The sequence below is a fragment of the Ailuropoda melanoleuca genome, chromosome 2 (genome assembly GCF_002007445.2).
Source record: "Ailuropoda melanoleuca isolate Jingjing chromosome 2, ASM200744v2, whole genome shotgun sequence".
In the NCBI taxonomy this organism is placed as follows: Eukaryota; Metazoa; Chordata; class Mammalia; order Carnivora; family Ursidae; genus Ailuropoda; species Ailuropoda melanoleuca.
Window position 1 is genome coordinate 71,610,598 of NC_048219.1, and position 27,309 is coordinate 71,637,906.

General features: G+C 36.7%; 1 protein-coding gene and 1 pseudogene across 2 annotated transcripts in view; both read right to left on the reverse strand.

Annotated features, from left to right (window-relative positions):
• Positions 1–19,996, reverse strand: part of COL11A1 (collagen type XI alpha 1 chain) — a 188,127-nt gene extending 168,131 nt beyond the window's left edge. The window contains exon 1 of one of the 2 annotated variants that reach the window (XM_011224596.3): positions 19,411–19,996. In XM_011224596.3, the coding sequence (XP_011222898.1) occupies positions 19,411–19,531 (121 nt within the window). In that variant the 5' untranslated portion in view covers positions 19,532–19,996. The remainder of the gene's footprint in view (positions 1–19,410) is intronic. The other variant, XM_011224597.3, reaches the window with a different exon arrangement.
• LOC100468663 lies at positions 11,104–11,664 on the reverse strand (annotated as a pseudogene).
• Positions 19,997–27,309: the final 7,313 nt, after the last annotated feature.

Here is a 27,309-nt window from a genome sequence, read left to right on the forward strand (position 1 = left end):
AGTTGTTAGCTAAACAACAACAACAACAACAACAGAATTGCCATCAAATTTCAAAATATACTGTTTCTGGGAGGACTTAATGAGAATGGAAAAGGGATTGATTTTAGAATTGGAAAATACGATCACAATTTATCACATTCCATAGAGGATGCTGTTCTGTGAAAAGTATAATTTCAACTAATATTTTTTACGATAACTATCCATTCATTTTAGAATGCATGAATGAATGAATGAGTGCTTGTGAGCAATGTATATCTGGTCCTTTCCTTAGTTAATTAAGATTTAGGTGTATTGACTTCCATATGTACAAACATATGTGGATGAAGCTTTACGTGTTTCCGTTTAGAGTATAACAAGTGTACATTCCTTTAACAATACTCTGTCTACCTATTTCATCAAGCCTCTGAATAAAAATCAACACACTATCCAGTATAGTACACATGGTTCCAAATTATTAAAAAGAAAATACATCTTTTCTTTATGGAAATCAGACATTTCAAAAGGATCAACTCTGTCACATATGATCCTCTCTAGTTCAGCCTTGGAATATTTAAAAGAATCACAGCCTTCAAGAACCTTTTTGCAGGAGTCCTACTTGTGATGGTCAATTTTTTCAGACCAATGGGAACCCCTGACCATTCTTAACTTTCTTCTTTTCTCTTATCATAAAGTACAAAAAGAAAGTAATAACTATAATGGCTTCCCTGGTCTAGAAAGCCTAGTATGTGCTAGTCACTAAGCTTTGCAGGGCATATGTTCTGATCTGCACTGTATAAAGGAAGGAATTGAGAACCAGAAAGCAAACTGAGGACACTCCTAAGATCTGGGCAAATACCAAATCCAGGCTCTTTCCACTTTGCCACCTTCACTGGTATACCCCGTAAATAAAAACCCTGTAAAAGAAACTTAAAACGTAAATATAATATACTAAAATTATCTTGAGACAGCTAATTGATTCCTGATGTTTATATTTGCTTTAAATTACACGCAATTTATGTTCCAAGGAATAAATGACTCTGAAGGAGTCTGTTTCTAAAAGTCACAGCATCTTATCTGCTTATTTTATCTTATCTTCTTGCTCTGAGGCTATTAGCAAAAGCATGTCAGGGTGAAGACTCAAGGACTGACATGAGCACAGCTATGAAGGCTGTAATTCTATGAAGAAAAGGACACAGTCCAATGGTCATGGTCCCAATTGCTCATAGGTAAATACATAAAATAAACCACACGTCCCTTCTCAACAGAATATCATTTCACAGGATGACCTTTCCCAAGAGCACAGATTTTGCCACATTTGCTCCTTCCTACGTTGAAAGTAATGTGATAAAAACACATTTCCCTCTGCAGGATTCAAAATAAGGGCTCTATTTTTAAAACCTCACAAAATGCTTTGTAGAGACACATATATGGAATAATTCGTTCTTCAAAAAGCAATTGAAAAATAGGGACACAAAGTAAAGATTTCAACTAGGTTTTTTCTTTTTCTAGAAAAGCATATCAAGTTATAAAAATGTAAAACTTAGTCAATCAAGTTTTAAAGTTTTTCTCCTTCAAATAAAGTAAATAATAAATTAAACCACTTTGAAATCTGCCTGTTATTTGATCTCATAATTGCAGCATTAAACAAATTCTTCTAATACGGATTCTGACTTTATACACACAAACATTATACACACATAGGGAAGTTATTCTTCATATTTTATTAACTGAACTGCAACTGTTTAAAGATTAAAAGCAGTAATTGTTGTAGCTTAACTTGATACATCTAAAAAAGCAAAATTTCCATATTCAAAGCAATTCTTAAATGCCCTTAATAGTGGAATCATTTCCATGTTGCCAATAGCTGATGCCACAAACCGTGATTAGAATTTCAGATGTATCCAATTAGTATGATATTTTGTTCAACAGTATTTTTCCTGCCTTTTACTACATACTGTTATAGTTTATTAAATGGGAGAATAAGCTATCAGAGCCCAGTGCATTAGTCCAACAGCCATTTAACTGGATTTCACGTCTCTTCTCATCAGTCTGCACACCACAACTTGAGTAAGCTTCCAAAACTCCAGGCTTTATGTCACTTTGCTGCTTAAATCCCTCCAGTGAACCCACGAATTTCCAGAGGGTATGCACAAACCCCGCACATAAAATCCTGAAGGTCTGAACACACCCATTTGTCTTCCCGATACCACCCCAACTGCACCTCCACCATTTTTTTTTTCATTGTCATTTCCCCTAACTCCGTCCTCACTCAGTGCTCTAGTTATACTGAACTTAGATTGCCCAGAACCCCTCTCAAGTATTTAGCTATACTTGAATTTTTCCCAAACTAGAAGAGAACCCACCTACAACACGAGCTATATAAAATACTGAACATGAAACACGATAAGGCGAAAATACTAGAAGCAACTTTCTCTGAAGCCCAAAGGGGTCTCTTAAAACAAAAATTTTCAAGGGCCTAATATGTCTTTTCTATTATGTTCTGCTGATCTCTTGAACACCCTGACTCATTCACTGATTAGTCTGTCCCAGGTCTTTAATCCTTTCCCTCTGTTGCTTTCAGTGTCCCCATGGATTACTGAACTAAAGTCTCATAATGTTTTGATTGTTTCATCTCTAATTAATTCTTCCTTTAAACTTCTTCACACATTCCCATGACCGATAAGGAGTAAATGACACCAGTACATAGCATGGAAGAGCTGGAATGATTCCGAATCCCATCCCTGTACTTATCATCTCTGTGATTTAGACTGCTTTGTGCCTCAGTTTCTACATCTGTAAGATGAAAATAATAAAAAAAATATTTGTCTAAAAGAGTTTTTGTGAGTTGGTATTTCTGACAATGCCTTAGAACAGTAGGAGGGAAAACAATGCCTATGAGTTAAGCCCTTGCTGACTATTTTTGTAATTTACATGGTTAAAAACTAAAAGAAGCATATTTTGTGACATAGAGAGGTTATATGAAATTGAAATTTCAGCATCCACAAATTATATCTGTATTAGACTATAGCCACACCCATTCATTTATATATTGTCCATAGCTCCTTTTGCCCTACAACAGAGTTGTGTCACAGTGATTAGAGATCGTATGGCTCACAAAGGCTGAAATATCTAACATGTGGTTTCTTTTAAGCTGAGTCCTAAAGGATAGGTAGAAGTTTATAAGCTAAGAGGAGGGTGACAGAAATATCAGATAGGCAGCACAGATACAAGACATACAGTGTACAAGGAAATGAAAGTAATCATGGTTGCCTGACAAGACATCAACACTGAATAAATTTAGATGTGCATCATAGCTGCTGAGGACCTCTCGAGAAAAATCAGATTTCCACTATGGATTTTCACAGCCACAGTCTCCAAGTGAAACATTACACTAACTCCTATCTATTTCCCCAACCCCAAATGTAATGCTCCAGCTGAAATAACCTTCTCTTAGTTTCTAAAATATACTGTGCTCCCTTTATTGGGAATTTTTCAATCCTTTCTCAATTGGCTAAGGATAGTTGATTGTTTTTCAATCCTAACTGTCATTAGAATCTCGCGGAGAACTTTTCCAACATAAGAATGCCTGGGTCCTGTATAAGAACTTAGAATGAAGGGGATGGGGGAGGGCAGGCCTTCACGTTTTAGAAGTTTTCTAGATGAATCTAATGGGTAACCAGGATTAAAGCCAGGTGAACTGAGACCTAATCAACCTTTTGATCTCAACCTAATCATGACTTCCTTCAGGAAATCATTACTTATCTCTCCCAGGCTGGGTTCTGTGACCCACTCATATGATCCCAGGTACCTTATATCCCCCTTGGATAACTCCACATCCTATTTTGTTTGCTTAATTATCTAATTTTCACTTAGGCACAGTGTGTGTCTAAATTCCCTGTTACAGACTCATACCACATAATTTCCCTCCTTCTCTCTCTGCTAAGCTTGTAATTTATTGTTTGATGTTTGCCTCCCCTGATAGACTGTAAACCCTTTGACGGCAAACATCAGCACTATTGATGTTCACTGTAGTATTCATAAATAACATAGCAGCTGACACATAGTAAATAATCAATAGAGATATGTTTAATAAATGAATGAATACATGAATCAATGAGCAGCTGCATTCTGCCTCAGAGCCAGAGTTTCCCACCAGTCTCAGCAGGAAAATGAGTGTTAGAAATGGCCTTTATAAACAGCACCTTAAAGATCTGCCCAAGTCTGATTGTTTCCATTTGATTCGAGTGTGGCAAGAAACCAGTTCTTAAGTAGCCTTAATAAAGTAGATGCTTTCCCATTTCTAGGAAGTCACTTATCTTCACCTTGTACCTTACATCACAGGCCACATACGAAACATATCATTATAGGGAGAAATAAAAGTAAATTAAAACACAGAAAGTTATAAACCATCTTCTGGGGCACCTGGGTGGCTGTCATTTTAGTGTCTGACTCTTGGCTTTGGCTAGGTCATGATCTCGGGGTGGTGAGATCCAGCCCCACACCAGGCCCCAGGCCCCAGGCCCAGGGGGAGTCTGCTTGTCCCTCTCGCTTTGATCCTCCCCCTCTCGCACTCACTCTCTCAAATAAATAAATAAAATCTTAAAAAAAAAATCTCCTACCCAGTCATGAAATATTTCGCTGCTCTAGGTAAATATCAAAAACCAAGAGTGCTACTGCGTTTATGTGGCGGTGGAATGTAGGACTGACAAAAGAAAAAATGAGAGAGAAGTGACTATTATTATATTTTAACTGCTATCAATACCTTGCTATATTTTAAAATCACGAGAGCTCTTAATAAAGACTCTAACATGGACTCCTTAGGATAGGATATGACAAGTGGATATGACAAGTGAATAGGCAACAGTTAATAACTCCATTTCTACAATTAGAACTGCCCAATTCTAATTCAAGTTTGCTCAACTTCTAATTCAACTTCTAGTCCAAGCACGTATTATCTGTGTGAGTCTGGGTAACCTATTCACCTCCTCTATGACTTAGTTCTTCAACTTAGCCTCATTTTGAGAATTAAATAAAATAAGGCATTATAACCTCTGAGGCTAGTGTCCAACACATAGTAATAACTCAGTAAAAAGAATATCTAAAAGCACTATGTCCTTAAATTTTCAACCTTTTGGAACATCTTTAATAGTTCCAGTGAGCATCACCTGTTTCCCCCAGAGTTATAATTAACTTGATTCTTGCTATCCATTTCCGCTGACTACTTTGGGAAACCTCTTTACAGAAGAACAGAAGACTAAACAGGTTTCCATCGCTAAAGGTCCATCAGATGTAGTCCATGAAAATTATATAGTGTTGACCAATCTCTCCAGCACATTCTTAGGTTATCCCAAGTACATACAACTCCACCACATTGCTTGGAACTTCGGCAGCATATGCAATCTAATAAGTCTTGAATCTGTATCTTCATGTTCACTGTTCCATTACTGCCCTATAGCAAAACTTGACATTCATATGCTATCATTAGCATTTTCCCCTTTTAGTAATTTCTCTTTGTTTTGGATAGATGTTACATAACTCTAGATTAAATAAAGCAACCGTGATGTGAGTTACTTATTAAGAATTAAAAAACTGATATTTTAGGGATGCCTAAGTGGCTCAGTTGGTTAAGCATCCAACTCTTGATTTCTGCTCAGGTCATGATCTCAGGGTTGTGGAATCAAGCCCACCATATAAGGCTCCGTGCTCAGCACAGGGAGTTTGCTTGAGGTTCTTTCTCTCTGCCCCTCCCCTCAACTCATGTGTTCTCACTATATATATAATAAACTAATAAACAAATAAATCTTTAAAAAAACTAATATTTAGTGTCTTTTCTCTGATTCTATTTCTTCATTTATTTCAAACACATATATGCTATACACCAATCTTGTATCACAAACATGAAGTATTAAAAAAATAAAACATATTGACCTAAATTCTTCCATATTTAAAAAACAAAAAGTATGAAAGTTCATCTTTAAGTGACTATGTGGCATAAATAATGTCAATAGAAATCACATAAGTTTCCTATGCCCCAACACAACTCTTTGTAGCTGAAATGATTAGACTTTTTGTGTATATTCTGTAATCTATTCTTTGTTCTCAAAGAAAATATAAAATGTTAGAAACAAACTGCTTGAATACATTAATAAATTTTAAGCTTATAAGATTATAGTTGTAGAATTTACATTAAATACTCCTGGGAATGGGAAGTGTTTAGAGTTCATTTTATCTCCAAGGGATTCTATAATAAACGTATACGTTTTGTCATTTTAAATCTATGTTTAGAGAGTATATGTCCCTTCAGGATAAAAAAGAATAAAATAAATATAAGTATCTCAAGGTTCAAGTGTTTGATGGGTATCTTGCAAAAACTGGATATTTGATACTCAAACCAAGAATAGCATCAAATTGAGAATAACATGGACAAAGACATGTATAAAAGAGTAGCCTGTAGTTCCAGGAATTTTATAGTTAATTTCAGCAACACCAAGGTACCTAACAAGCCTAATGGTAATACCATTTCAGAAAACAGACACCCAAAGACCAAATGTAAATGTGCTTCCTTACGATCCCATGAAAATACCAGCTTTAAAAAGTCAGTTACCCGGTGCAATTCAAGATTGGAAAGATCAGGGTAAAAGAAATACAGAGTGAAATATTCTGAAGTAGAAGTAAGGGAAAAATTGTGGCTTCCACCATAATCCACTGTATCCACACCCCACCATTGACTGTTTATTCCAATTATGACTTACCCAGTGGTTGAGAGAAATGTGTAGACCCTGTGATCCTAGCTGAGATTTAGTACTGATCGGAAATAACAAATAAATTTTGCTTTGAATATTAGCATGTATGTACATTTCCTTAACAATATTTAATCTGTAGTTGCTTTTTATGTCTTCACCTGTAAACATCTCCCATCTACGTTTTAAGTAACCACAAGTTCCACATTATTGCCCTGTTAAGCCAGCTAAACAAAATCCCATTACCATTTCTCTACAACTATAATCTCTTACAACAACTGAATCGGTGTGCATGATATTCATCAAATAAGTAAAATACTTTTTTACGTGGAATTTAAGTGTCACTTTGACTATGTCTAAATACGAAACATAAAATTAAAAGCTATGGCAATCATGTGGATTACAAATGGTCTAGAAGCTGCCCAAATACTTTACGGCGATATTTGTACTCCTTGTAGTTCAAAAATATCTAATTCTACACCGGATAGAATGCCTTAACATAAAATCCTCACCTTTAATTTAAATAAGTCGTTACTTTTTACAAATCACAAATATTTGAATAGTACTAAAAAGAAAAATAAATCCTAAATGAGGGTTGAGGAGGCATGGATTTTGTACCAAATAAGAAAGACAAGGAAGGCCTCAATAAGAAAATAATGTTTGAGCAGTCTTGCAAGGCATAAGAGGCTTCTCTATCCTGATATTTTGACACCACAGCATTCTAAGCAAAAGGAATTACAAGTGCAAAGAACCAGACATAGGAGTTGCCACAAACGGGAGGAGTTGGAGGAAATGCAAGGAGACATTCAGGTCTCCCGCACAGGAAATAAAAGCGGTATAAGAGATGAGGCCAGAGAAGTAAAGGGGAGGCAGTTTGGAGACAGACTGTATAGGTCCTGTGGGATGTTCAATGAGTTTAGATTGCACTCCAAGTGAGACAGAAAACTACTGAAGGGACAGGAGTAACACGAACCAACAAATTTTCCAGACCACTGTGGCTGCTGCCTTGAGAACACACTGTGGGGACATTAGAGTGGAAGAGAGCACAGAAGAAACAATTGCAATCTTTGAGGTGTAAAATTTTGTCAATTTTGCAATCCTGGACTGAGATATGAAGTACTGGGTCAGATTCTGGATATATTCTGAAGATATAGCAGACAGGGTTGCTGATGGGTTGGATATGGAGTATGAAAGAAAAGGAGTCAGAGCTACTCCAAATATTTTAGTTCGAACATCATGACTGATCATCGACTGAGATGGGAAGATTGTGGGTGGAACAGGTTTCAGGAAGGTTCTACAATTCAATTTTGAGTATGCTAATTTTGAGATGATTTAATACATTCTACTGGAAATGGCTGAACAGGCAGTTGAGTATATGAGTCTGGAATTCAGGCAAAAGATATGTGATAGAAATAAAACTTTGGGAGTTGCCAGCCTATTAACATTATGTGAAGCTATAATTAGTCATTACACTTATTTTAAAACTCTATTTGATACAACTTTCTGTGAAAGAAATCATTATGACTTAAAAATGATTATAATGCATATTTTATTCTCTCAAATAATCAACATAGAGACCTTGAGCCAGTATATGAATCCTCAGAAAAAAACAAACAACTCTACTTATAATTTGTGTCCTAAAACATGCTACAAGTTGGGTAATAACAAGAACGATTACATTTAAGGTTTAAAATGCTAGGCTACATCTTTGTCTTATAACAAATTTTATAAATCTGTATATACATTTTGTTTAATGTACTTCCTTATAAAACAGGAAGATTATTCATTCATGCATTTTTTCAAGTCCATAATGGCCATAGCCCTGTATCAAGTGTGACTTAAATGTACTAATTATCTTGGGGAACCCCAGGTGACTTTACAGTGGATTGGCTATTCCAGAAAAAACAGCATGACCCCTGTTCCCTGGTTATTTGTCAGAAGATCCAGTGGTTGCAATCAAGGGGAACTACCTAGTATGGATAGATATCATGTCTATACTGACTCTGCCAACTTAGCAGCCTCTTGTATGTTTTAATTAGTCACATGATTCCGTGCTATGCAGAAAAAAAATATATCTATACAGTCTTGTGTTATGTGGCCCTAGCCCATTCTCCTAACCCCAGCACTCTCCTGATAACACACATATCCCATGAAAATAGACACTGGCATCCTGTCTTTGTAATCAGGGCACCTAACACTGATTGCACCTAAAAAAGAGTCATTTAATTTTCATGGTTATTGAACAGCCTCAGTCCTGAACTTTCTTGTATCATAAAAAGCTTCTATGAACTGAAAATTGAAAGCAGAAGTAATATCACAACTCAGGATGTTGAAGGAAAGAACAAATGCCAGTTGAGAGTGTGATACTTAAAAAAGCTTGGCATTTCTGATTTACAAGTGGCCAAAGCTATTAAAATATTTATTATAAAACTTAAATTATAGTTTCAATATAAGCATTTGACATTAATGACATTAATGTTGAGAAAAGCAATATTTTTTGGCATTTAGTTTATTACATGCTATGGAGAGAAGGATTTAAAAAAAAGCATGATCTCTATCATAATCAGTTATCTATCCAGAGTCACTGCTATTGGATAATTGGGTATTTATCAAATGATTTGCACACAGCAGATAAATAACCTTTTACTTGACTTCCAGTGCCCTGTTATACAAGCTAGACACATTCCCATTTTTCTGTGCATTTATTTCTCTTTACAAAAGATTCATAAACCTTTGGAAATGCATCAAAATGATCTGTGAAGCTTTATAAAGCACCTATGCTTGGATTCTATACAAAATCTATTCAATCAAAATCCACAGAGATGGGACTGGAAATGATTGTGATAGCAAGCCAAGGCTGACTACCTCTGTCTTCTTTACTCTAGTATAATCCCTTGCTTATGAGGTCATTAATTCATATGATAAACATTTATTGGCCATCTATTCTGCTCCAGATATAGTTCTAGAAGGCAGAATTTCTTACATAGATGAAAAAAGATGCATTCCCTGTTTTCATTTTAGCATCAAAAATATTCTGTGGTAAGTATTCAGGTTTGGAGTAAGTATAGTGTGCTTCAGAATGTTACGCAAGGTCAACTACCTCAGTCTTTACCATTGAGGAGAGGTATTCCTTTAGGAGATAATATCTAAATCCTAAAAAAGCAATGGTAAGGGGTTTGGAAGTGTTCAAGGTGGAGATCATAGCTTGCTTGGAGGCAAAACAGATTGACATTTTCAGGAAATGACAACTACACCAGCAAAAATCTGTTCGATACACTTCTGTAGACGCAGGCAATAACTGATATATATATATAACCTTATATCATATCTCAGGTAGTTAGATTATTGAAGAGCAATTTATCAGAGCTTCAACCAACACTTTCACTTCATTCAACAAAGATTTATCAAATACTAATTATGTGACAGGTTCTGTTCTATGTGCTTGGGACACACTAAAACAGATAAAGATACCTGTCTTAATGATTTTAGTGTAACTAAAATATACAATGGATAGGAATAGAATATAAAAAAATACATAACATTCTTCTAAAACAATTCTGCAACTACTGTCTCTTATTAAGCACTGGAAACTTTATATACTCCTTGCTTAAAGGTGGTACTTCATAATATAATAATTATAATATATGTATAATATGCAAATTAGTTTCTAGAATGAGTTTATTAAAATAATCATAAAGCAATAAATATAGATAGGCTACTCTTTCTAATAGCTATTAAGCAAAATCAGAAATCCCTAATAGCATACAAAACAGATGAAAGCTTCAAAATGAACACATGATTGGAATTTTCCCAATTATTACTTTAACAGATTGATACCACTCTTGGCTTAAACTCTCTTGCTCATCAGCAGACAGTGAAATGATGATTTATTTTGCTGTCAAAACAAAAATACCATTTCATATGGTGTTTTTCTCTATCAGATTACTAGGTTAAAGCAAACTACAATTTTAGAGGTAATATAGGCAATTAGTAGCTTCAAATATTTAGAAGTGCCTTTGAAGAGAATGTGCAAAAACTGTTCTCCAAATGAGGAAAGCTAGAGGGATATCCCAATTCACTCACTAGCAGAGAAAAAGTAAAGAAAGGGGGAGAGATCTAATTACTGCTAACGACAAGACATGAGTAGGTCACTTCACACCACTCCCAAGTTAACTAGATTTAAACTTGTTCCAGTCCACTGGGCAAAGTTAAGAAGACAATTTATAATCTAAATAGTGACTATATCATATACCGTGCATTCTGGCATCTCAGTAGACCCTGAGGACAGAAATAAAGCTAATTCATAGTCATTACCCCCCAGGAACTCCTATGTGAAGACTAACAGATAAATGAATAATTTTTTTAAAATTATGATATATCTTTTTTAGCAAACTCTGTATCTTTTAGCTACATTCTCCCAGTTGATTACATTCCAAACAGCTTTTAGATAATCAGATCTGACACTTTTATACTGAAGGTAATAAGCATACAACCATACATCATTCTCCCAAAGTGGACTAAGACTTGTGGTTCCTTGCAACGGATCCTAATTAGAACAGGCAGCAATTTGTAAGTGTCCTTATTACTTAATGAAACCAAGCCAATCCCAGCCTGAACCTTGAATGCTAACAGATACAGCTGTCAATTTCTCCTGAAATGAGTCAGAGGAAACAAGGTAACATTTCCTGGCTTCCAGCAACAGCCTTTAACATTCTCCACCATCATTAGGGCTCAGGTTTGCTCTTAAAATGGTAAGAGTGCTATGGCCTCCACCACTGAACCTTAATGCAGGCTGAAGAACTATGTGAATTATAACACTGCCATTTGCCAGGTCCTCTTTATATTTCTCCTTGGTGGCATTCAAGTTATTCACACAATTGACACGAAGCTTACTGTGGTGCAGTTGCATGATTTGTCCATTAATGTCAGGCCCCAGGGCATTATAATCATAAGCCAGGAAGGCTGTGTGGAAACATTATAACACACAATAAAGTAAGCATGGACAAACGATCAAAAGCATGGGCTCTGAAACAAGATTGTCTAGGCCCAAATCCCGGGTCTATCACATAGAAGCTGTGTGACTTGAGGCACGATAATTAACTTCACCTTTTTACAGCTCCTTCATGGGTAAAATGTATATTTTATGGGCGCCTGGGTGGCTCAGTCAGTTAAGCGTCTGCCCTTGGCTTAGGTCATGACCTCAGGGTCCTGGGATCAAGCCCCACATTGAGGTCCCTGCTTAGCGGAGAGTCTGTTTCTCCCTTTCCTTTTGCCGCTCCCCCTGCTTATACTCACTCTCTCTCTCTCTCTCTCTGTCAAATAAATAAATAAAATCTTTAAAAAAATGTATATTTTAATATTAGCTTATTTCCGGGGCAATTTTCAGAATGAAATAAGATTCTATGTGAGAAGTGCTAAGAACAGGACCTGGCACGTAATAATAAGCGTGCATTTAGTGTTAGATCTTACTATTCTATCTGCCTGGAGATATGAAGCCTGATCTAAAACTTGAAGTAGGAGAAAACATTTGCTAGATGGATGAGAAAGGAACAGATAGTCCAAGGAAAGAGAATAGTGTGTTCTAGGACAGGGGAGAACACGGGCAAGAAGTTTAACATTGCTGAGGTGGAAGGTAAATGGGGGCAGGTTTGTGGCAGGTGTGAAATGACTGGTCATGAGCCTGAATGTACAGAGGGGTCCCATCCTGAAGGCCACTCTCCATCATGCTAAGCCTTTTGCACAACATATTTTTTTCTCAAAACCAGTGAAGTATTTTGAAGACTCATCAGCATTCAAAAAGAAGAGTGACAGCTAAGAGGTTGTGGTTCACTGTTCACTCTAGCCTAAAGAGAAAAGCCAGGGAAAATAGCATAATATGCATGGCTCTTCTTTCTCTGCAGAGCTCTCTAATAAGAGCACAAAGTGAAAAAGTGCTTTAGAGTTTCTTATTAGCTCTGTCAGGAATTGCAACCACTGCCCTCTCTGGCAGTCATCCTTTTGGGAAGTTGTTTGTGAAGAGCTGAGTGGGGAAGGAAAGCCAACCACCTCACACAGTGGAAGGTTCACGCCTGTAAGCCCGGATGCCAGTTTACCAGTCAGACAGAGGAAGGAAGCTTCCACGGACACTCTATGTGCTCAAGTTCTATGAATAGGGACCTTCATTTGCCTGTGCAGTACAGGGCCATTCAAGACCAATTAAATTTGTTTAAAATAAGAAAGAAATGCTTTTTAAGGAAAAAAAAGGAGGTTTGAAGGGATTGCAAAAGTTTTTTGTGCTAAAGCACTTTTACACAGGTTTGTTTTAGTTCTCAATTGTCAAGTCGTATTTAAGCTGGTCTCTTACTCTGAAATATGATAACCTTTCTTTTCTCTGAGTTCTTTCTCCTAAATTAATAGCACTGTCTCTAATTCCATGCAGCAAGCAAAGAGTTTATTTTACCAGATAACAGTAGGTCTGGTGATCAGCCAATGTCTAAAGAACCACTAGCCAAGTCAGTAGTAGGCCAAAGACTGCAACCAATAGACACTACTCACTAAATCACTTTAAAATCGACTTTCATCTTCTCTACCAGCTAGTATTATTCGGGTTGAGTTTTGAGACAACGGAAAGTAGGAAAAAAAGGCCTATAAAAATAAAATTATATTAGGATTTTGCAAGAAAAAGAAACACATATAGTAGACACATTATAATATAGAAAAACAGTTTAAAATGAAAAAAATTAAATCTTTATGTTCTGAATTAAATTGCAAAAGAAATTAAAGAAAAAAGTCCAAATTTAGGAAAGTCATTAGAGTATACCAAAAGCTACACTGAAATCTGCATTTAAAGTTGCCTCTTTGGAGGGGGAATGAAGCATGAGAGACTATGGACTATGAGAAACAAACTGAGGACTTCAGAGGGGAGGGGGGTGGGGGAATGGGATAGACTGGTGATGGGTGGTAAGGAGCGCACGTATTGCATGGTGCACTGGGTGTTATACGCAACTAATGGAGCATCGAACTTTACATCGGAATCCAGCGATGTACTGTATGGTGACTAACATAATATAATAAAAAATCATTAAAAAAATAAATAAAGTTGCCTCTTTGGGGAGAGAATTTAGAGAACACTAATTTTTTTATAGCATCTGTGTATACCTCTCTTTCTCCTTTGCTAAGGAACAAAATTTCAATGGTCAAAAACAAAGTTTGGTTTCCTCTCACCACTCCCAGCTCAGGTCACATTTCCCCAGTATCAAATGAGGGAAGTGGAGTAGTAAAAGCAGAAATGCAGATCAGCTCTCAGCCCCCATTCTGTAGTTGCCTTGAATTCCTAATGATTACACCAACTGCCCTTAATTATTTCTCCAAAGGTCGGAGGAAAGAAAAGTGTGTTTAAAATACAATGGAATTCTGGCTTTTGAATACCTGAGTATAATCATTAAAAACTATACAAAATGATGGGCTAGCTCAGTACTTATAAAACCCTATATTCATATAAATTGTTAGTGTTGATCATGAGTATAAACATTAGCTTCCACAGTCTCTTCTTCAGGGCCCTAAGGACATGTACTGCTTTCCCTAAAGATAGGAAAACTCTTCATTCTGTGGAAATACTAGATGTCCCATTGTTGCCAGCACAACAAATGTCATGGTAATCTCTTAGGAGTGTCTACTTCTCTATAGATTCATGTCCATTTATTCTTGAGGTAGTTGTTCGTGTAGTCTCAGATGCCTTAACAATGCAAAAGAAAAATTCATAAGTGCTCTCCTATATTTTCCCAAAGTTTGCCACTTGTTTGGGAAAAGATTATCTATTAAACAAGCCATATCAAGTAATAATTCATTATCTGGTTTAGTACTAAAACCATACATATATATAGTATATGTCATCCAGTCAATCTAAAATCATAGAAATTTGACATCATTTGTAATAAACACATAGATGTATTATTAAATGAATATATTATTTGAAGTAAATATATAATTTATAATATTTTTATATTATATAAGTATATAATTTCTTAGCTTCTTGAAAATTTGAAGTGTGCCTGGTCCTCCATTAACAACTTTAGAGTGCATAAAAAACTACGTTCCTAATCCAGCAACACACACACACACAAAATATTTTACAAACTATTATGCTTTCTACTCTGATACTGATAATCCTATGGATTCTCATAATTAGATATATTAACATTATAAATGGTCAAAAATTACCTTTCTCCAAACTCAGGAAATTCAGGAATTTTTAAATGCATTCTATAACTCTGTTTCCTCTCTGATTTCTTTAAATCAATCATTTTCACTTATTCCATCTTCTCACTAAACTCCAACACATACAGTTAAGCAATATTTGGTCATTCCATAAAGTCTCAGACGTACTACTATTTACAAATATTTTTACCACTATTGCAGACCTTCACAATATTTACTTAGAAAATCACTGAATATTATAGAAATATTTTTATGTTTTTTTGAGAAAAAGCATTCAGCTAATAACTTTTCTGTGCCTTGGTTTCCTAATTAGTGAAGTGAGAGGTAGTGAAAAGAAACAATCTCTACTATAATTTCTATCTCTAGCATTCTCTTTAAAAAATCTAATCTAAACATCTTTTCTTCCTTTAAAAAATTCAGCTTTTTATTACACAGACACTCAGCTAAGCTTGATTTGAGTCCACGCATGATCATTCGCTATCAAATAGGCAATGCTTCAATAAATTAACCAAAGTGAAGAGAGGTTTTTCAGAAAAGAAGCAAACTGACTGTTTAGTTTGGGGTTTTGTTTTGTGTTTTGTGTTTTTATTTTTATTTATTTGTTTGTTTGTTTATTTATTTATTTATTTATTGTCAGAAATCCTACCCGAGAATATGGAAAGAGATTCATGTTTACCTTGCTATATTTTAGGGACAACTTAACTTGAATAATATGCTCTTTCTATGTTAGTCACATTGAAGCAAACACAGAACCTAAAATGGCAATTAAATGAATTGTAAGTAATTATACTACCTAGGTATATACATCTCTCATTTGCAACTTCACAGTTTTGTTAAAAAAATATGAGAATACCTCTTAGAGAATAATTTTTATAAAGTAGAGTCTCAGTTAAGTATTTATTATGAAGTAAATTGTCACTTTAAGATATGAATAAACTTAATTTCAAAACTAGCAGACAATTCTGTGAAAGCGTCTATATTTAATTGAATATATATGTGGCACCTAAATCTGTATAAAACAAACAGGAAGATGCTTCTTATAAGATACCTGGTTTTCTTTTTTGTTTTCCTATTAGACTGTGTCAATTTTTATTTAATAAACAAGAGGAAAGACAATTAAATAATTCTAGCAGACACTCATTTGTTATCAGAAGTGTATCTGACCTTCTAACTGATTCATGATTAAGAAGCCACAGGGACAAACTTGATCTCTTTGCAAAGCTGAATTAGCACATACTCTGGAGGCCAGCACCATTTCACCTGCTGATCCTGGGCACTCAAAACACTCCAGCAAGGCTCACTACCAATTGCTGACAAGCTTTGAAAGGTGCTCATAAAGTTAATCAACTTTTTGCAAGACAACTATTGGCTTAACTACCAAAGGTTGAGTACCATTTTAACTAGTAAAAAATGATTCAATTAGATACTATTTTTCTTAGTATTCAATTAGTTTACTTGTTTTTAAAGGTCTTAAAACGATCACTCTGCATACAATCAGAGCACAGTCCCTGTAAATTCCAGGTAAATCTCAGGTCCTCCCTAATGGCCAGTGGGACTAATTGATAAAGAAATCCATAAATTTCTGAGATAAAACATTTATGTTAACCACAGGGAAATATACGAAACATAAAATTGAAATTAACACAAATGAATATATTATAAAATAACTCTTATACTAAATCATTATAAATACTAAAAATTTTTAATAGGCATGTTAAAGATGACCAAGTTGTAGAGTTTGGATTTGCAAAGTAAAACAATACGGTTCTGTGTGAGAGTATAAATTTTCTTTCAATCCATTCACTCCAAGAACTATTCTTTGTAAGGCAGATACTTTAGGATTCTAGCTACACTTTCTTTAGAATCTAATTTATTATGAACCCAGGACTCTTTCAGGCATTAGTGTCTTAAATCCAAGAAATACAAATTTAGATGAAAATAGGCTGTTCTAAATTACCTTTTGATTTAGCAACCAAATTGCACCACTGCATCTCACAGACATCAATAAATTAAGTACATAATACTTTTATTTAGAAACTGAAATGAAATCATATTCATTGTTACTTCAATTGCAAATCTAATGGCTAGCATAAGAACTGAACACTGGGTTTATTTTTTCCTTGTGTGATGATTCAGGCCAGTGTTTCCTTTTAAAGCATTAGTATACTATTACTTCCTTTTTGAAGTTTATTAAGTGGCAAAAATGCCAAAAGAGTAGATTTGTGAATATTACTTAGTGGGAAGTAATAAGCACCTAGCAACTTCATGACACGAGTTACCTAATCTTACAGTCTGAATATCCAAATACTCTTGTAACTTTTAAGACATTGCATCAGAAATGACAAGCAAAAACAACATGTGATCCTTAAACTTTGCTATTTCCCACATTATTGGCCTTATAATAATAAGCAGGGTTCTTCTTCCACCATTTACTTGATGCGGTACTGGGATGTTTGTTTAAAAGTGTTTCAGGTTTGAAGCTAGATTGAAAAGAGACAATTTATGCAACACAAGTGTAGAAATTTGACCTTTCTGATATCCTTAGAGCTTTAGGGGAGGCCAAATGTGGAAAAGGAACATAAATATCTTCACTGAAATAATTCCTGAATGTCTGCAATGGTGCCTCTTGAGTTTATATCTCAACCATCTTCATTGGAGAAAGTTTGGTTTCTATATTTTGAAATTAAGAGCTGGCATTGTGATACATTTGTCCATATGTATGTGTAATAAGCTGAAAAAGAAGTAGTAGAGCTGTACTTTCTTAATGGAGTGTCCTTTTCCAGCATCACTGTAGTTAGAAGGATTTTAAGAGGTCCTAGGTTCTAAGACAGCTACTTAAATTCCAGATAATAAATAAAACCAGCAGAGGGCAGAACTGCTGACAGAAATGACCAACCCAGCTGGTGACCAGGTACCAAAGGTAAAAAGCAAACTTTTGATGGATTCCACTTTCAAAGACTCTACCATTTATCCTTGAAAATATTGAAATGAATGAATCAAAATAATTAGCATAACTTGTATCCAAATTGAAGCAAAATTTAAATTTGAGGCTCTGACTGTATTTATCAGGAAAAGCCAAGCTAAGAATAATCCAGCACTGCCTGCTACTCAGGAAGGTGAGCACCACTAAGCTTGGGGAAGGAATACAGACCGGGTTTCCCAGAGTTCGGCCTCCGGGAGCGCTAATTCCCATTAGGGAAAACTCAGATCTTGGCATCTACCAGGGCCAGACTCAGGTTTCTGCTGAAGCCTGCGCATTTGGGATTGACAACTTCTTTCTCCCTCAGCCAATCCTCGCCACCCTCCTTCCTACCCCCCACTTCTCTGTGCACTCCCGACAAAGCTCGCTTTTCTACTCTAAGCTGTTTGGGCTCCGTTAACTCCAAAGGCCTTTGCCCGCCAGTCGTGTCTACGGCACCTAACGGACCGCTCCAGCCAGATGCCTTTGCGGGAAAGGGCGGGGGAAGGGGAGGGAGGAGGCAGAGGGGAGGAGTGAAGTCGCTCTCCCTTCTTGGGTACTGACAGGGCTGCAGTCTTCTGAGCAGGTCTGGTCATTGAATATTTGGTGGTGCCACGTAGGAACTTTTCCTTACCTCTCCCCTCCCACCCCATCCCAGGCCCCCTCCTCTTCCCTCCCAATCCCTATTCCTCTTCCCCCACCCCATTTGCTTGGCGAGTTTCATCATTCTCCAAGAGAACTGCACGTCCAACCTGCAAGAAGAAGTGGGGGTTGGGATTGGGGGTCATAGTAGAGAGGAGTGGACTGAAATTCAGGGAGAAGTCTTCTCCCTATCTTCAACCCGTTCTTTATAATCTGCCAAATTTTTTTCCACTTAAAATCTCTTCAAAATGCCAAACACTCACGCACACACACATACACACACACACATACACACACACACACACACACACACACACACACGCGCGCGCGCGGTGTTCTCAGTCTTCTAGATTCATCACCTCTGCTTTCTCTTATATCCCTAAAAGTAAAAGAGCCTGTTTCTCACTTTGTTTCACACAAAGAACTTTATCAAGGTTCATTTTATACCCTTTCTCTATATTTTCTCCTCAGCTCACCCTTAAAAAGATATTTCCATTAGTTAGAATCTGAAGAAACCAGAAGATGTGTTCAAAGGCAGTCTAGGGACTAGTCCTCAAACAAAAGCTTTGTACAACTGCCCTTGTGTTCAAGGTAATATTTTTCCTCTTCAAAGACGCTGGAAAGTGGTGAAGGGCATTTCAGCAGGCTCTGTGCCTGACAGATCTTTTTCCCTGCTACCTCTTCTCCCATTACTGTCCCACCTACATCCATCTCTCTCTCCAGCCTTCACTTCAACCTGGTGGCAGTTACAATCTGGATTTTATTTAAGAGAATTGTTTTGGGGTTTTGGGGGGTAGGGGGTAAGGCGGGGGATAAAGGGCAAAGAGGGGGAGGGCTCAGAATGGCAAAGACAGACGGCATTCTCCCACCTCCCCAAAACCATTTTTTTCTTACCTCCTCTGACCTCTCTAGCCTGGAAGAGGAAAGTCAATGCGAGGGTTGTTATGGTGAAATTCCAGAGCCACCGTTTCGTTTTCCACCTAGAGGACCACCGCTCCATCTCCGAGCCCCGCATTCAACTGTGAACTCAACCCACGAAACTGCGATTGCAGACCAACTTCGTCCCTTCCCAGGTATCTTCGGGGGTGTTTGCTACACAGCCATTGAGGAGGGAGAGGGGTAAAAGTCAAAGGGCTTTTTCTTTAAAATTTGATGGTTTGCTTCCTTCCTGTGTCTCGCCCCCTCCTCTCCCTCTCGGTTGGCCCCGCCGGCCGGGACCCTCCAATCCGTCCTCTGCGGGGCCCTGCCTTCAGACTGAAGGCAGATGAGGGGCTTCAACCGAAAATCTGAGAGGACTGCGTGCCCCTAAAGCCTTCATGCCGTCAGTGGGCCGGACGAGAGGCTCTGGGCAGCCCCCTCCTCCGCCCACTCGGCTCCCGCGCCCCCCTTACCCTGAGAGAAACTGACAAGCCGGCTGAGGGTCAGACCCAATCACACGCCTTTCGGTCGGCCGCGAGCCCGCCCCCCTCTCCCTCTGCCCAAGAATCAGGACTCTGGGCAAGCCCAGCCCACCAACCACCCCCATCTCCCCTCTCCTCTCCTCCCTCCTCTCCTACCCAAATCCCCGAGAAGAAATGGGAGGGAGTTACGCGGGACGCGTGCTTGGCTCCAGCACTTTGGGAATGAAAGGAATTGCAGGAGAGCCCCGGAGCCCACAGAGTTTTCAAGGAGCTTCTGTATTCAATAAAAACAGCTACTTGTCTACTTGCACCCGTCTGTTAGCCTCTCGTTCGTCGGCGGGGGAGGGGAGGAGCCCAGCGTCTGATTTGCCACACTGCTGGAGTTCTGGGCTGGCAGCCGTAACCTTATCCTTGTGTAAAAATCTGCTTCTTATAGCAGACGTGGAACCAGAGGACTCATTGCTCTGCCTGCTCCGAAAAGTATTTTTATTTATTTATTTTTTAAAACTGAGAATTAGAAGAAAGGGAGGAAGGTGAGATGGAGGGACCCAAGAGGTCAAAACCCCTGATCTTATAGTGAAGCTGTCCTTCGAATTCTGAAACTGACAAGTTTCTCTCTTAAATGTTTAAATTCTGCACTACCTTCATTCAGAGTCTCGTCTCTTAAAGAGCTGAACTGTACTCTTGAGGCAGGAGGAGAAAGATGTATGGGAGCTGACACTGAGGGGGTGAGTAATTTAATTTTCCAGCTGATTCTGACTGATCTCCAATGGGGGGGGGGCAAAGCAGGAGGAGAAAAGACAAAGAAGGATACTAGCAGAGATATTCAAGCATTTAGGCCCACAGCTCCTCTAAAGGGACTCAGGAGCTGAAAACATGGTCACTCCACAGAGGAAACAATAAGAGGCAGGTTTCTAAATTCCCTCTATTTACCCTTCCTCAAAGTAATCCACTTAAACCTGGAATATAGATTCCTTGGTCATTTTTTCCAAGCTTAAATTATTCCCTCCTGTTGGCTCCTTTTTGTTCCTTAATATTTCCTGAGATGTCTCTTTCAAAAATTTTCTGGAACAGTGCCCAATAAGGTAGCCAACATACATTAGGACTCAGTGAATGAATACATTTTCCTGTTGACAAAGACTGGACACTTCGACCAGGACCTATGCTGAGTATTTAAGACATTTCAATGTTTAAGGATCCTCAACTAAGTTTATGAGGCCCGTATGTCCACTAATCTCTAGGAACCTTGTTTTCTGTTAGTTATTATCAAAATATACCTCATGATCTACTAGATTAATCAGATAATCCATGTATGTGGTTTAGAAGTTGGAAGGAAGGCTTTCAGAGACAGGATGGAGGCCCAAGATGCAATTGTTTAACATAGATGAGGCATATAAAATGAGGAAAGCAACTAATACTAAAGCAAAAAATACCTGCAAGATGACTGTCACCCTCTGTGACAAAGAACCATTCCCACATGAAGAAGTTTACCTCTTCGATAACAGTTTAAAAGAAACGAACATATGAAAACCCCACTTTATGTTAGAAATGCTATTGGCAGAATGTTTGGGATGCCTTATACTAGCTGCAGAGAAATATCACCAACTAGCTTTTCAGATTCCAACTCAAGTTATTAATATAATTTCATAAAATGATTGCATATTATATTGTGTTTAAATGTGGGAAGTACAATTACCAATTAAGAAATTTATGATGGAAATATAGGTCAATTTACCATCTTAATTATCCTTCATCTTCTCAAAACGAAAAATTTGTATTTTCAGTTGCGAAACTTTCTGAAACACGATTTTTCTGTTCAATTCTTTGTATATTTCTGAACTTGTTTTATAGGTGTTCTCCTAGATGTAAAAAAGCAAAATAAATACAAAGTTTAGAAATACGTATTTGTGAGGTTGCCAGAGTGATGAATCAACTCAATAGCCAGAGATAGCTAACAGCGCTTGCAGCAATATGTAGGGATGATATTCCAAATTGTTTCTCAATAGCTCTCCTGATTTACTGAGAATTCCATGGCCTGAGAATGTTCTAGAAGGTGAGAAATGATGCAGTCTAGCATGCCCCACCTTCTGGTCACATCTCAGGCCTTCTCACTGGGGTGAAAGGGTCCTTTCAGGCAAAGTGTCTTGGGTGAATAGGGTTATTACTACCTTATGCTTTCTGTACTCTGTGGTCTAAATTCCTCTGGCCACTGCCCATCTAGGCATAACCTGGGTCTGAATTAATGCCTCTGGAAGGAAATATAGTAGATTCATGGTAAGGAGTAAGTAATTATGTCTAACCCCTGCAGTCTGTAGCCAGCTGCCAGACCTAGAGCCTCTCAGGAGCCAGAGCATGGAGTTACAGGAGGTGAATTCTGCAAAAGGAAGGGTAACACTAAACAACAAAGGGAACAGAGAGAAGCTGGAAGATATGCACCTCACCACTTTCAACTTCTCAAGGGATAACTTCCAGGGGCTTCACTTCCTAGATCATCTTTCAGCCAATCCTTGCAGTTCATACATAGATTCAGAATGTAACAGAATACGACAGCTTCCTTCACATAGGTCTTTACTTTGGAGCACAATTAGCTATATGACATCTCCTATCTTGTCACATTAAAAAACAATGTTTGGAGATATTTGCTCAACTTTGTAGAATTCGTTCTGATTGTAAGCCTTTGAAAACCAAGATGGAAATGGTTTAGATAAAAAATGGTCACTTTTTTTGTAGCGATATTTTACGTTGACTGTCCATATTGGCTCCTTAGAGAAACTAAGATAATAATTTGATAATTGATTGGGAGTTCAGATTAGGGGGATGTAAATGTTCAGCTTTAGTGAACATTGTGAAAAGTTCATAGCTCTCCCTTAATCTCTTCACCTATCTCTAGGAATCAGGAGATACAGATTGAGAACCAATGTTTTAACTATGGAGACCTCAATAACCAACCTCAGAATGAAGAAACCTGGTCCAGAGCTGGATGGCCATAATATAAATAGTAATAAAGTATTGGAAATAGAGAGAACTCTACATAATAAGACCTAAATCACTACAGGTAGAATTAAGGGAAAGAAGAAATAGGTTAAGTGGCAAGATTTTTTAAAAGATGCACCATCTTTTAAATCATTTGACATTCACTCTTCTTTTCTCATACTGATGCTTTAGCCTTCCTATTTTCGTTACATATACTGTAGATATTGGTATATATAATACATATGTTATATAAAAAGTATGCACATATATGCCTAGTATATGTATATACATATTCTCCAAACATTTTACTATAACTAAAACCATTGCACCAAATTTCACTTATTGAGTGAGAAATTATTATGGGGGTGGGAAATTCATGCACACATCAGAAATACTTAAAATGTTTAAAAGAAAATTGCTGTTGAATATAATCCCTCTCTTACTGTGCCTAATGGTTTGTCTTTCTTGCCCTTTTCTGAACTTAGGTCAATTATTTTAAGAAAGAAATGACTAAGCACTTTGACATTTATTTTACAGTTTTTCTAATACATGAGAGGCTAAAAATTAGGCTCTGTTTAAAAATGGTGTTAGTCCCTCTTACCTCACAGATAGGCCATTATACTGTAAAAACTGGGGGTAGAGAGAGGACAGAAAAGTTTATTTCCATAGTCCATCCTAGCTCACAAGTACCCCATAGTGATGACCGGTATTTTTTGGCACATTTCCTGTGAAACAACTTACAGAACTTCAGAGAAATCCAAATTTAGCCCAATTTCCATGATAAAAGAGACTCTTCAGATGAAAAGTTTGGTCTGTTGGAGTGTTGAAGGAGCCAACTCAGAAATGACTGACCCATCCTGTTTAAAATAACCTAAAGAAAACAAAATATAAGTGAACCCACAACAAGCACAGAATATGGCCTTGTACATGCATGTACACCTCTCGTAATATATACTTTAGTTAGCTGTGTTTGTCATCCTAGTTCTTTTTCATAATTGTCCAAAGTAGAAAAGAGGGACGAGGACAGAATGATTCAGGGTAAAAACTTGAATATTTTTTTGGACCTTTGTCAAGATATTTTTACTCTCTGTATCTTTTTTTCTTCTTAATTGAATAGATTTGGCATTTACTATGCTCCTGTGTGTCAGCAAAAATATAACACAACTTTCTACAAAGTGGTACAGGACAGCATCAACGTCTCTATCAGTAGAAGAAGATGGGATTTTAAATATTTCAATGAACCACGTGTCACGGCCAAAGGAAGTACCACACCAATGATGTATCCCAATGATGTTTCACTATACATGGCGCCCAGCTATCATTAGAATAGTATTCATCTTGATTCACTCTGGCCGTTCCTAATAAAATAAGGTTGCCGAAGGAAGGATTTCAGCTTCTTTAAAGGGATAATTACCTTTTAAGAATTTACTCAAACATATAGGTTTTTTTGGACACTTATCATTTCATAATATAAATAGTAAAAGGAACCAAGATGACCAAAGGCATCATTACACCTTCTCAAATAAGTAGACTCCTTTTTTTTCCACCTCTACCCTGCCTTCACAGAGTGATCTACCCCACTGGCATTTGTCAGTATTTTTGACTTAAAATGATTATTATTTCCAGACAGCCATATGTAATCTGTTTTGTGCCTCCACCATTTGTACCAATTCATTTCATTCTGGAACCAAATGCATGTGCTTTGGAAACAGAAGACTCACATAAAACAGATTTCTGAATTATATACCATATTGCTGTTATTTTTATATGACAGTCTTATACATTTTTTTGATGCAACAACAAACACCAAATACAAGATTTAAGGCTGGTGAATATGGTTAAATATCAAAATAGATCTGATTTTTAAAACATCTGTGATGAATAACTCCAACTTAATTTGTTTTGCAGATTCTCAGTGTTTAATAACCCACCCAATATTATATTTTCTGCCAGTACTGGTATGGTCAAATTATTGCACATTGAAATGCTGGACAAACAATAGATCCTATTTCGAAAGTTTTCACAATGTAATCTGTTAAGAGTGGAAAATCACATATGGACTTAAATGGCTGTAAAACAAGCAATATTTCATATGAAGGTATACTTTTAAATGCAAAACACCTTTGTCACTATAACAACATTTTTATTCAAAATTCTTATTTTGTTGTTGTCTTCATGACATCTTCATAAGGCAGGAATGTGGCAATTTTAATAGTTTCATTTTAAGGATGAGGTTAGGCATACTCAGAGCTCAAACTAGGAATACAGAAACAGAATATGTGACAAAAATTTTATTTCACCCCCTCTCTCATTATTAATTCTTTCCTTATTGATAAGGCATTTTATATTTTTTTTTGTATTTTATAGTAGGCACATTATTTTTCTTATAGATTAACTATTAAAATGAATAAAATCTCCAGTACTACAAATCTTAAAATAAGGAAAGGTAATGTTACTGACCTTATTTATAGCCTTAAAAAAAAATCTATAAATCAAACTAAAGAGTTATATCTTTGAAAACATTTCTTAGAAAACCATTTATTTCTTAGAAATAAAAAACTTGTCTTAAAGATAAATGAAGATAAGTTCTGATTATCTCAATGCCAACTCTCAAGTTTCACTCTCTTCTGGAATTTTAAATTCACTTTATGACTTTATACACTTCTGCAGACAGGAAACACTACTGACATTAACCTTAAGTCATTTTCTACTTTCTGAGAAAGGAAAACAGGTATTCAATATGTTAAACAGAAGGAATATCATAATTACATTAATGTTTTGTAAATGCATGGAACATCTTGAAAATTCCAAGTATTACATAAGAACTTGTACTTCAGGTCGCCTGGGTGCCTCAGTCAGTTAAGCACCTGCTTCAGCTCCAGTCATGATCCCAGAGTCCTGGGCTCCCTGCTCAGCGGGGAGTCTACTTCTCCCTCTCCCTGCCCCTTCCCTTGCATGTGCTCTCTCTCTCTTAAATAAATAAAATATTAAAAAAAAGAACTTCTAGTTCAAAATTTTAAAACTTTGAGGCAGAAGATATATCGAGCCTTAGATAAATATTTCTTTCTAGTAAACATATTTCCTTCTAAATTACACATTCATGCTATGTTGTATCTTGAAAGTCTTGGTTTCCTCTTCTCACTGAACTCTGTATGCTTTTGTTGACACTTAATTGTGTACTTTAATGCAGCTTTAAAACACGAAAGAGCTTGTTTGTGATTTTGTCCATTATTTTAAAACGCTGGAACTTTAGATAGGAGTCATTATATTCCTGAGACCCAAGCTCTGGGATTGGACCCGCAGGAAGATACTGGCAATACTGTGGGACTTTTAACAACCTGGAAGGTTGAAACAAGAGTTTTGAGGTGTGGACAATCAAGACAAAGTTCGACATACTCCTTGAGGCAGAGTTTACTGGAATATTTTACTATATCAGTGTTCAAACTTCAGAATGATCGGTTCTGCTGATACTGTCCCATCAAGGTTAGATCTCCTCCTCATCTCTACCATTTCCTGATAATAAGGATCCTGTATGGTTTGTATCTGACCTCCCGTGAACTTTGATATTGGCAACCAACCAGCACTGCTTCCTGTAGTCTCCACTGTCTTCTTTTGTTATTATTATCCAAAAATTCTGAAGCAAAATATCTGAGTAAATTTTGCTGAATGGGTAAGAATGAAACAAGGAAAATGTCAAGGAATTCATATAAGGATTTCAAATCATTGGTAACACATAAAATTTTTAATTCATATATAACCATATTCATATTGTACTGCAAATACAGACCATGGCAAAAATAGTGCCATGAGCTATTCTCAAAAATATGTCATATATATGGATAGTGATTTCATAAATATTTGAATGGGGTATTGGCCAAAATCCTAGAAGCTTAATATTCAGGTAAAGAAAGAAAAATCTATTAATAAGTCAATTAGGAAATAAGGAATCCTGCTTCGGGAATAACTGTTATTACTTATAGAAAGTAATTTTTTTTTTTACAAAATCTATATTCTTTAGTACTGTTTTAAATGGGTTTTATTTGAGATTATAACTTACATAAAATTTGATCATGTAATGATCAGAAATGTTTTAAATACACACATAAATACAGACGCACACACACACACCTTGGTAGCTCAGATAAATAGCTTGATGAAATGTAAACATTATCCAGGGATTTTGAGATGGATATTATAGTGCTCTGAACGAATATGTACTTATTTAGTCTCTGACTATAGACCAGGAAAGATACTTCTTACTATTTATTGAAAACCTGGATCAGTCTTTACCACCCTTGTCTTTAGCAATACTTCTGGGGAATACTTACAAGGAATGCTTATCCAGCCTATTATTCCCATTGCCTGTGGACATCTTTGAGTTCATTTACATTCCAAATCTATTACTAAAATATTTTCCTGA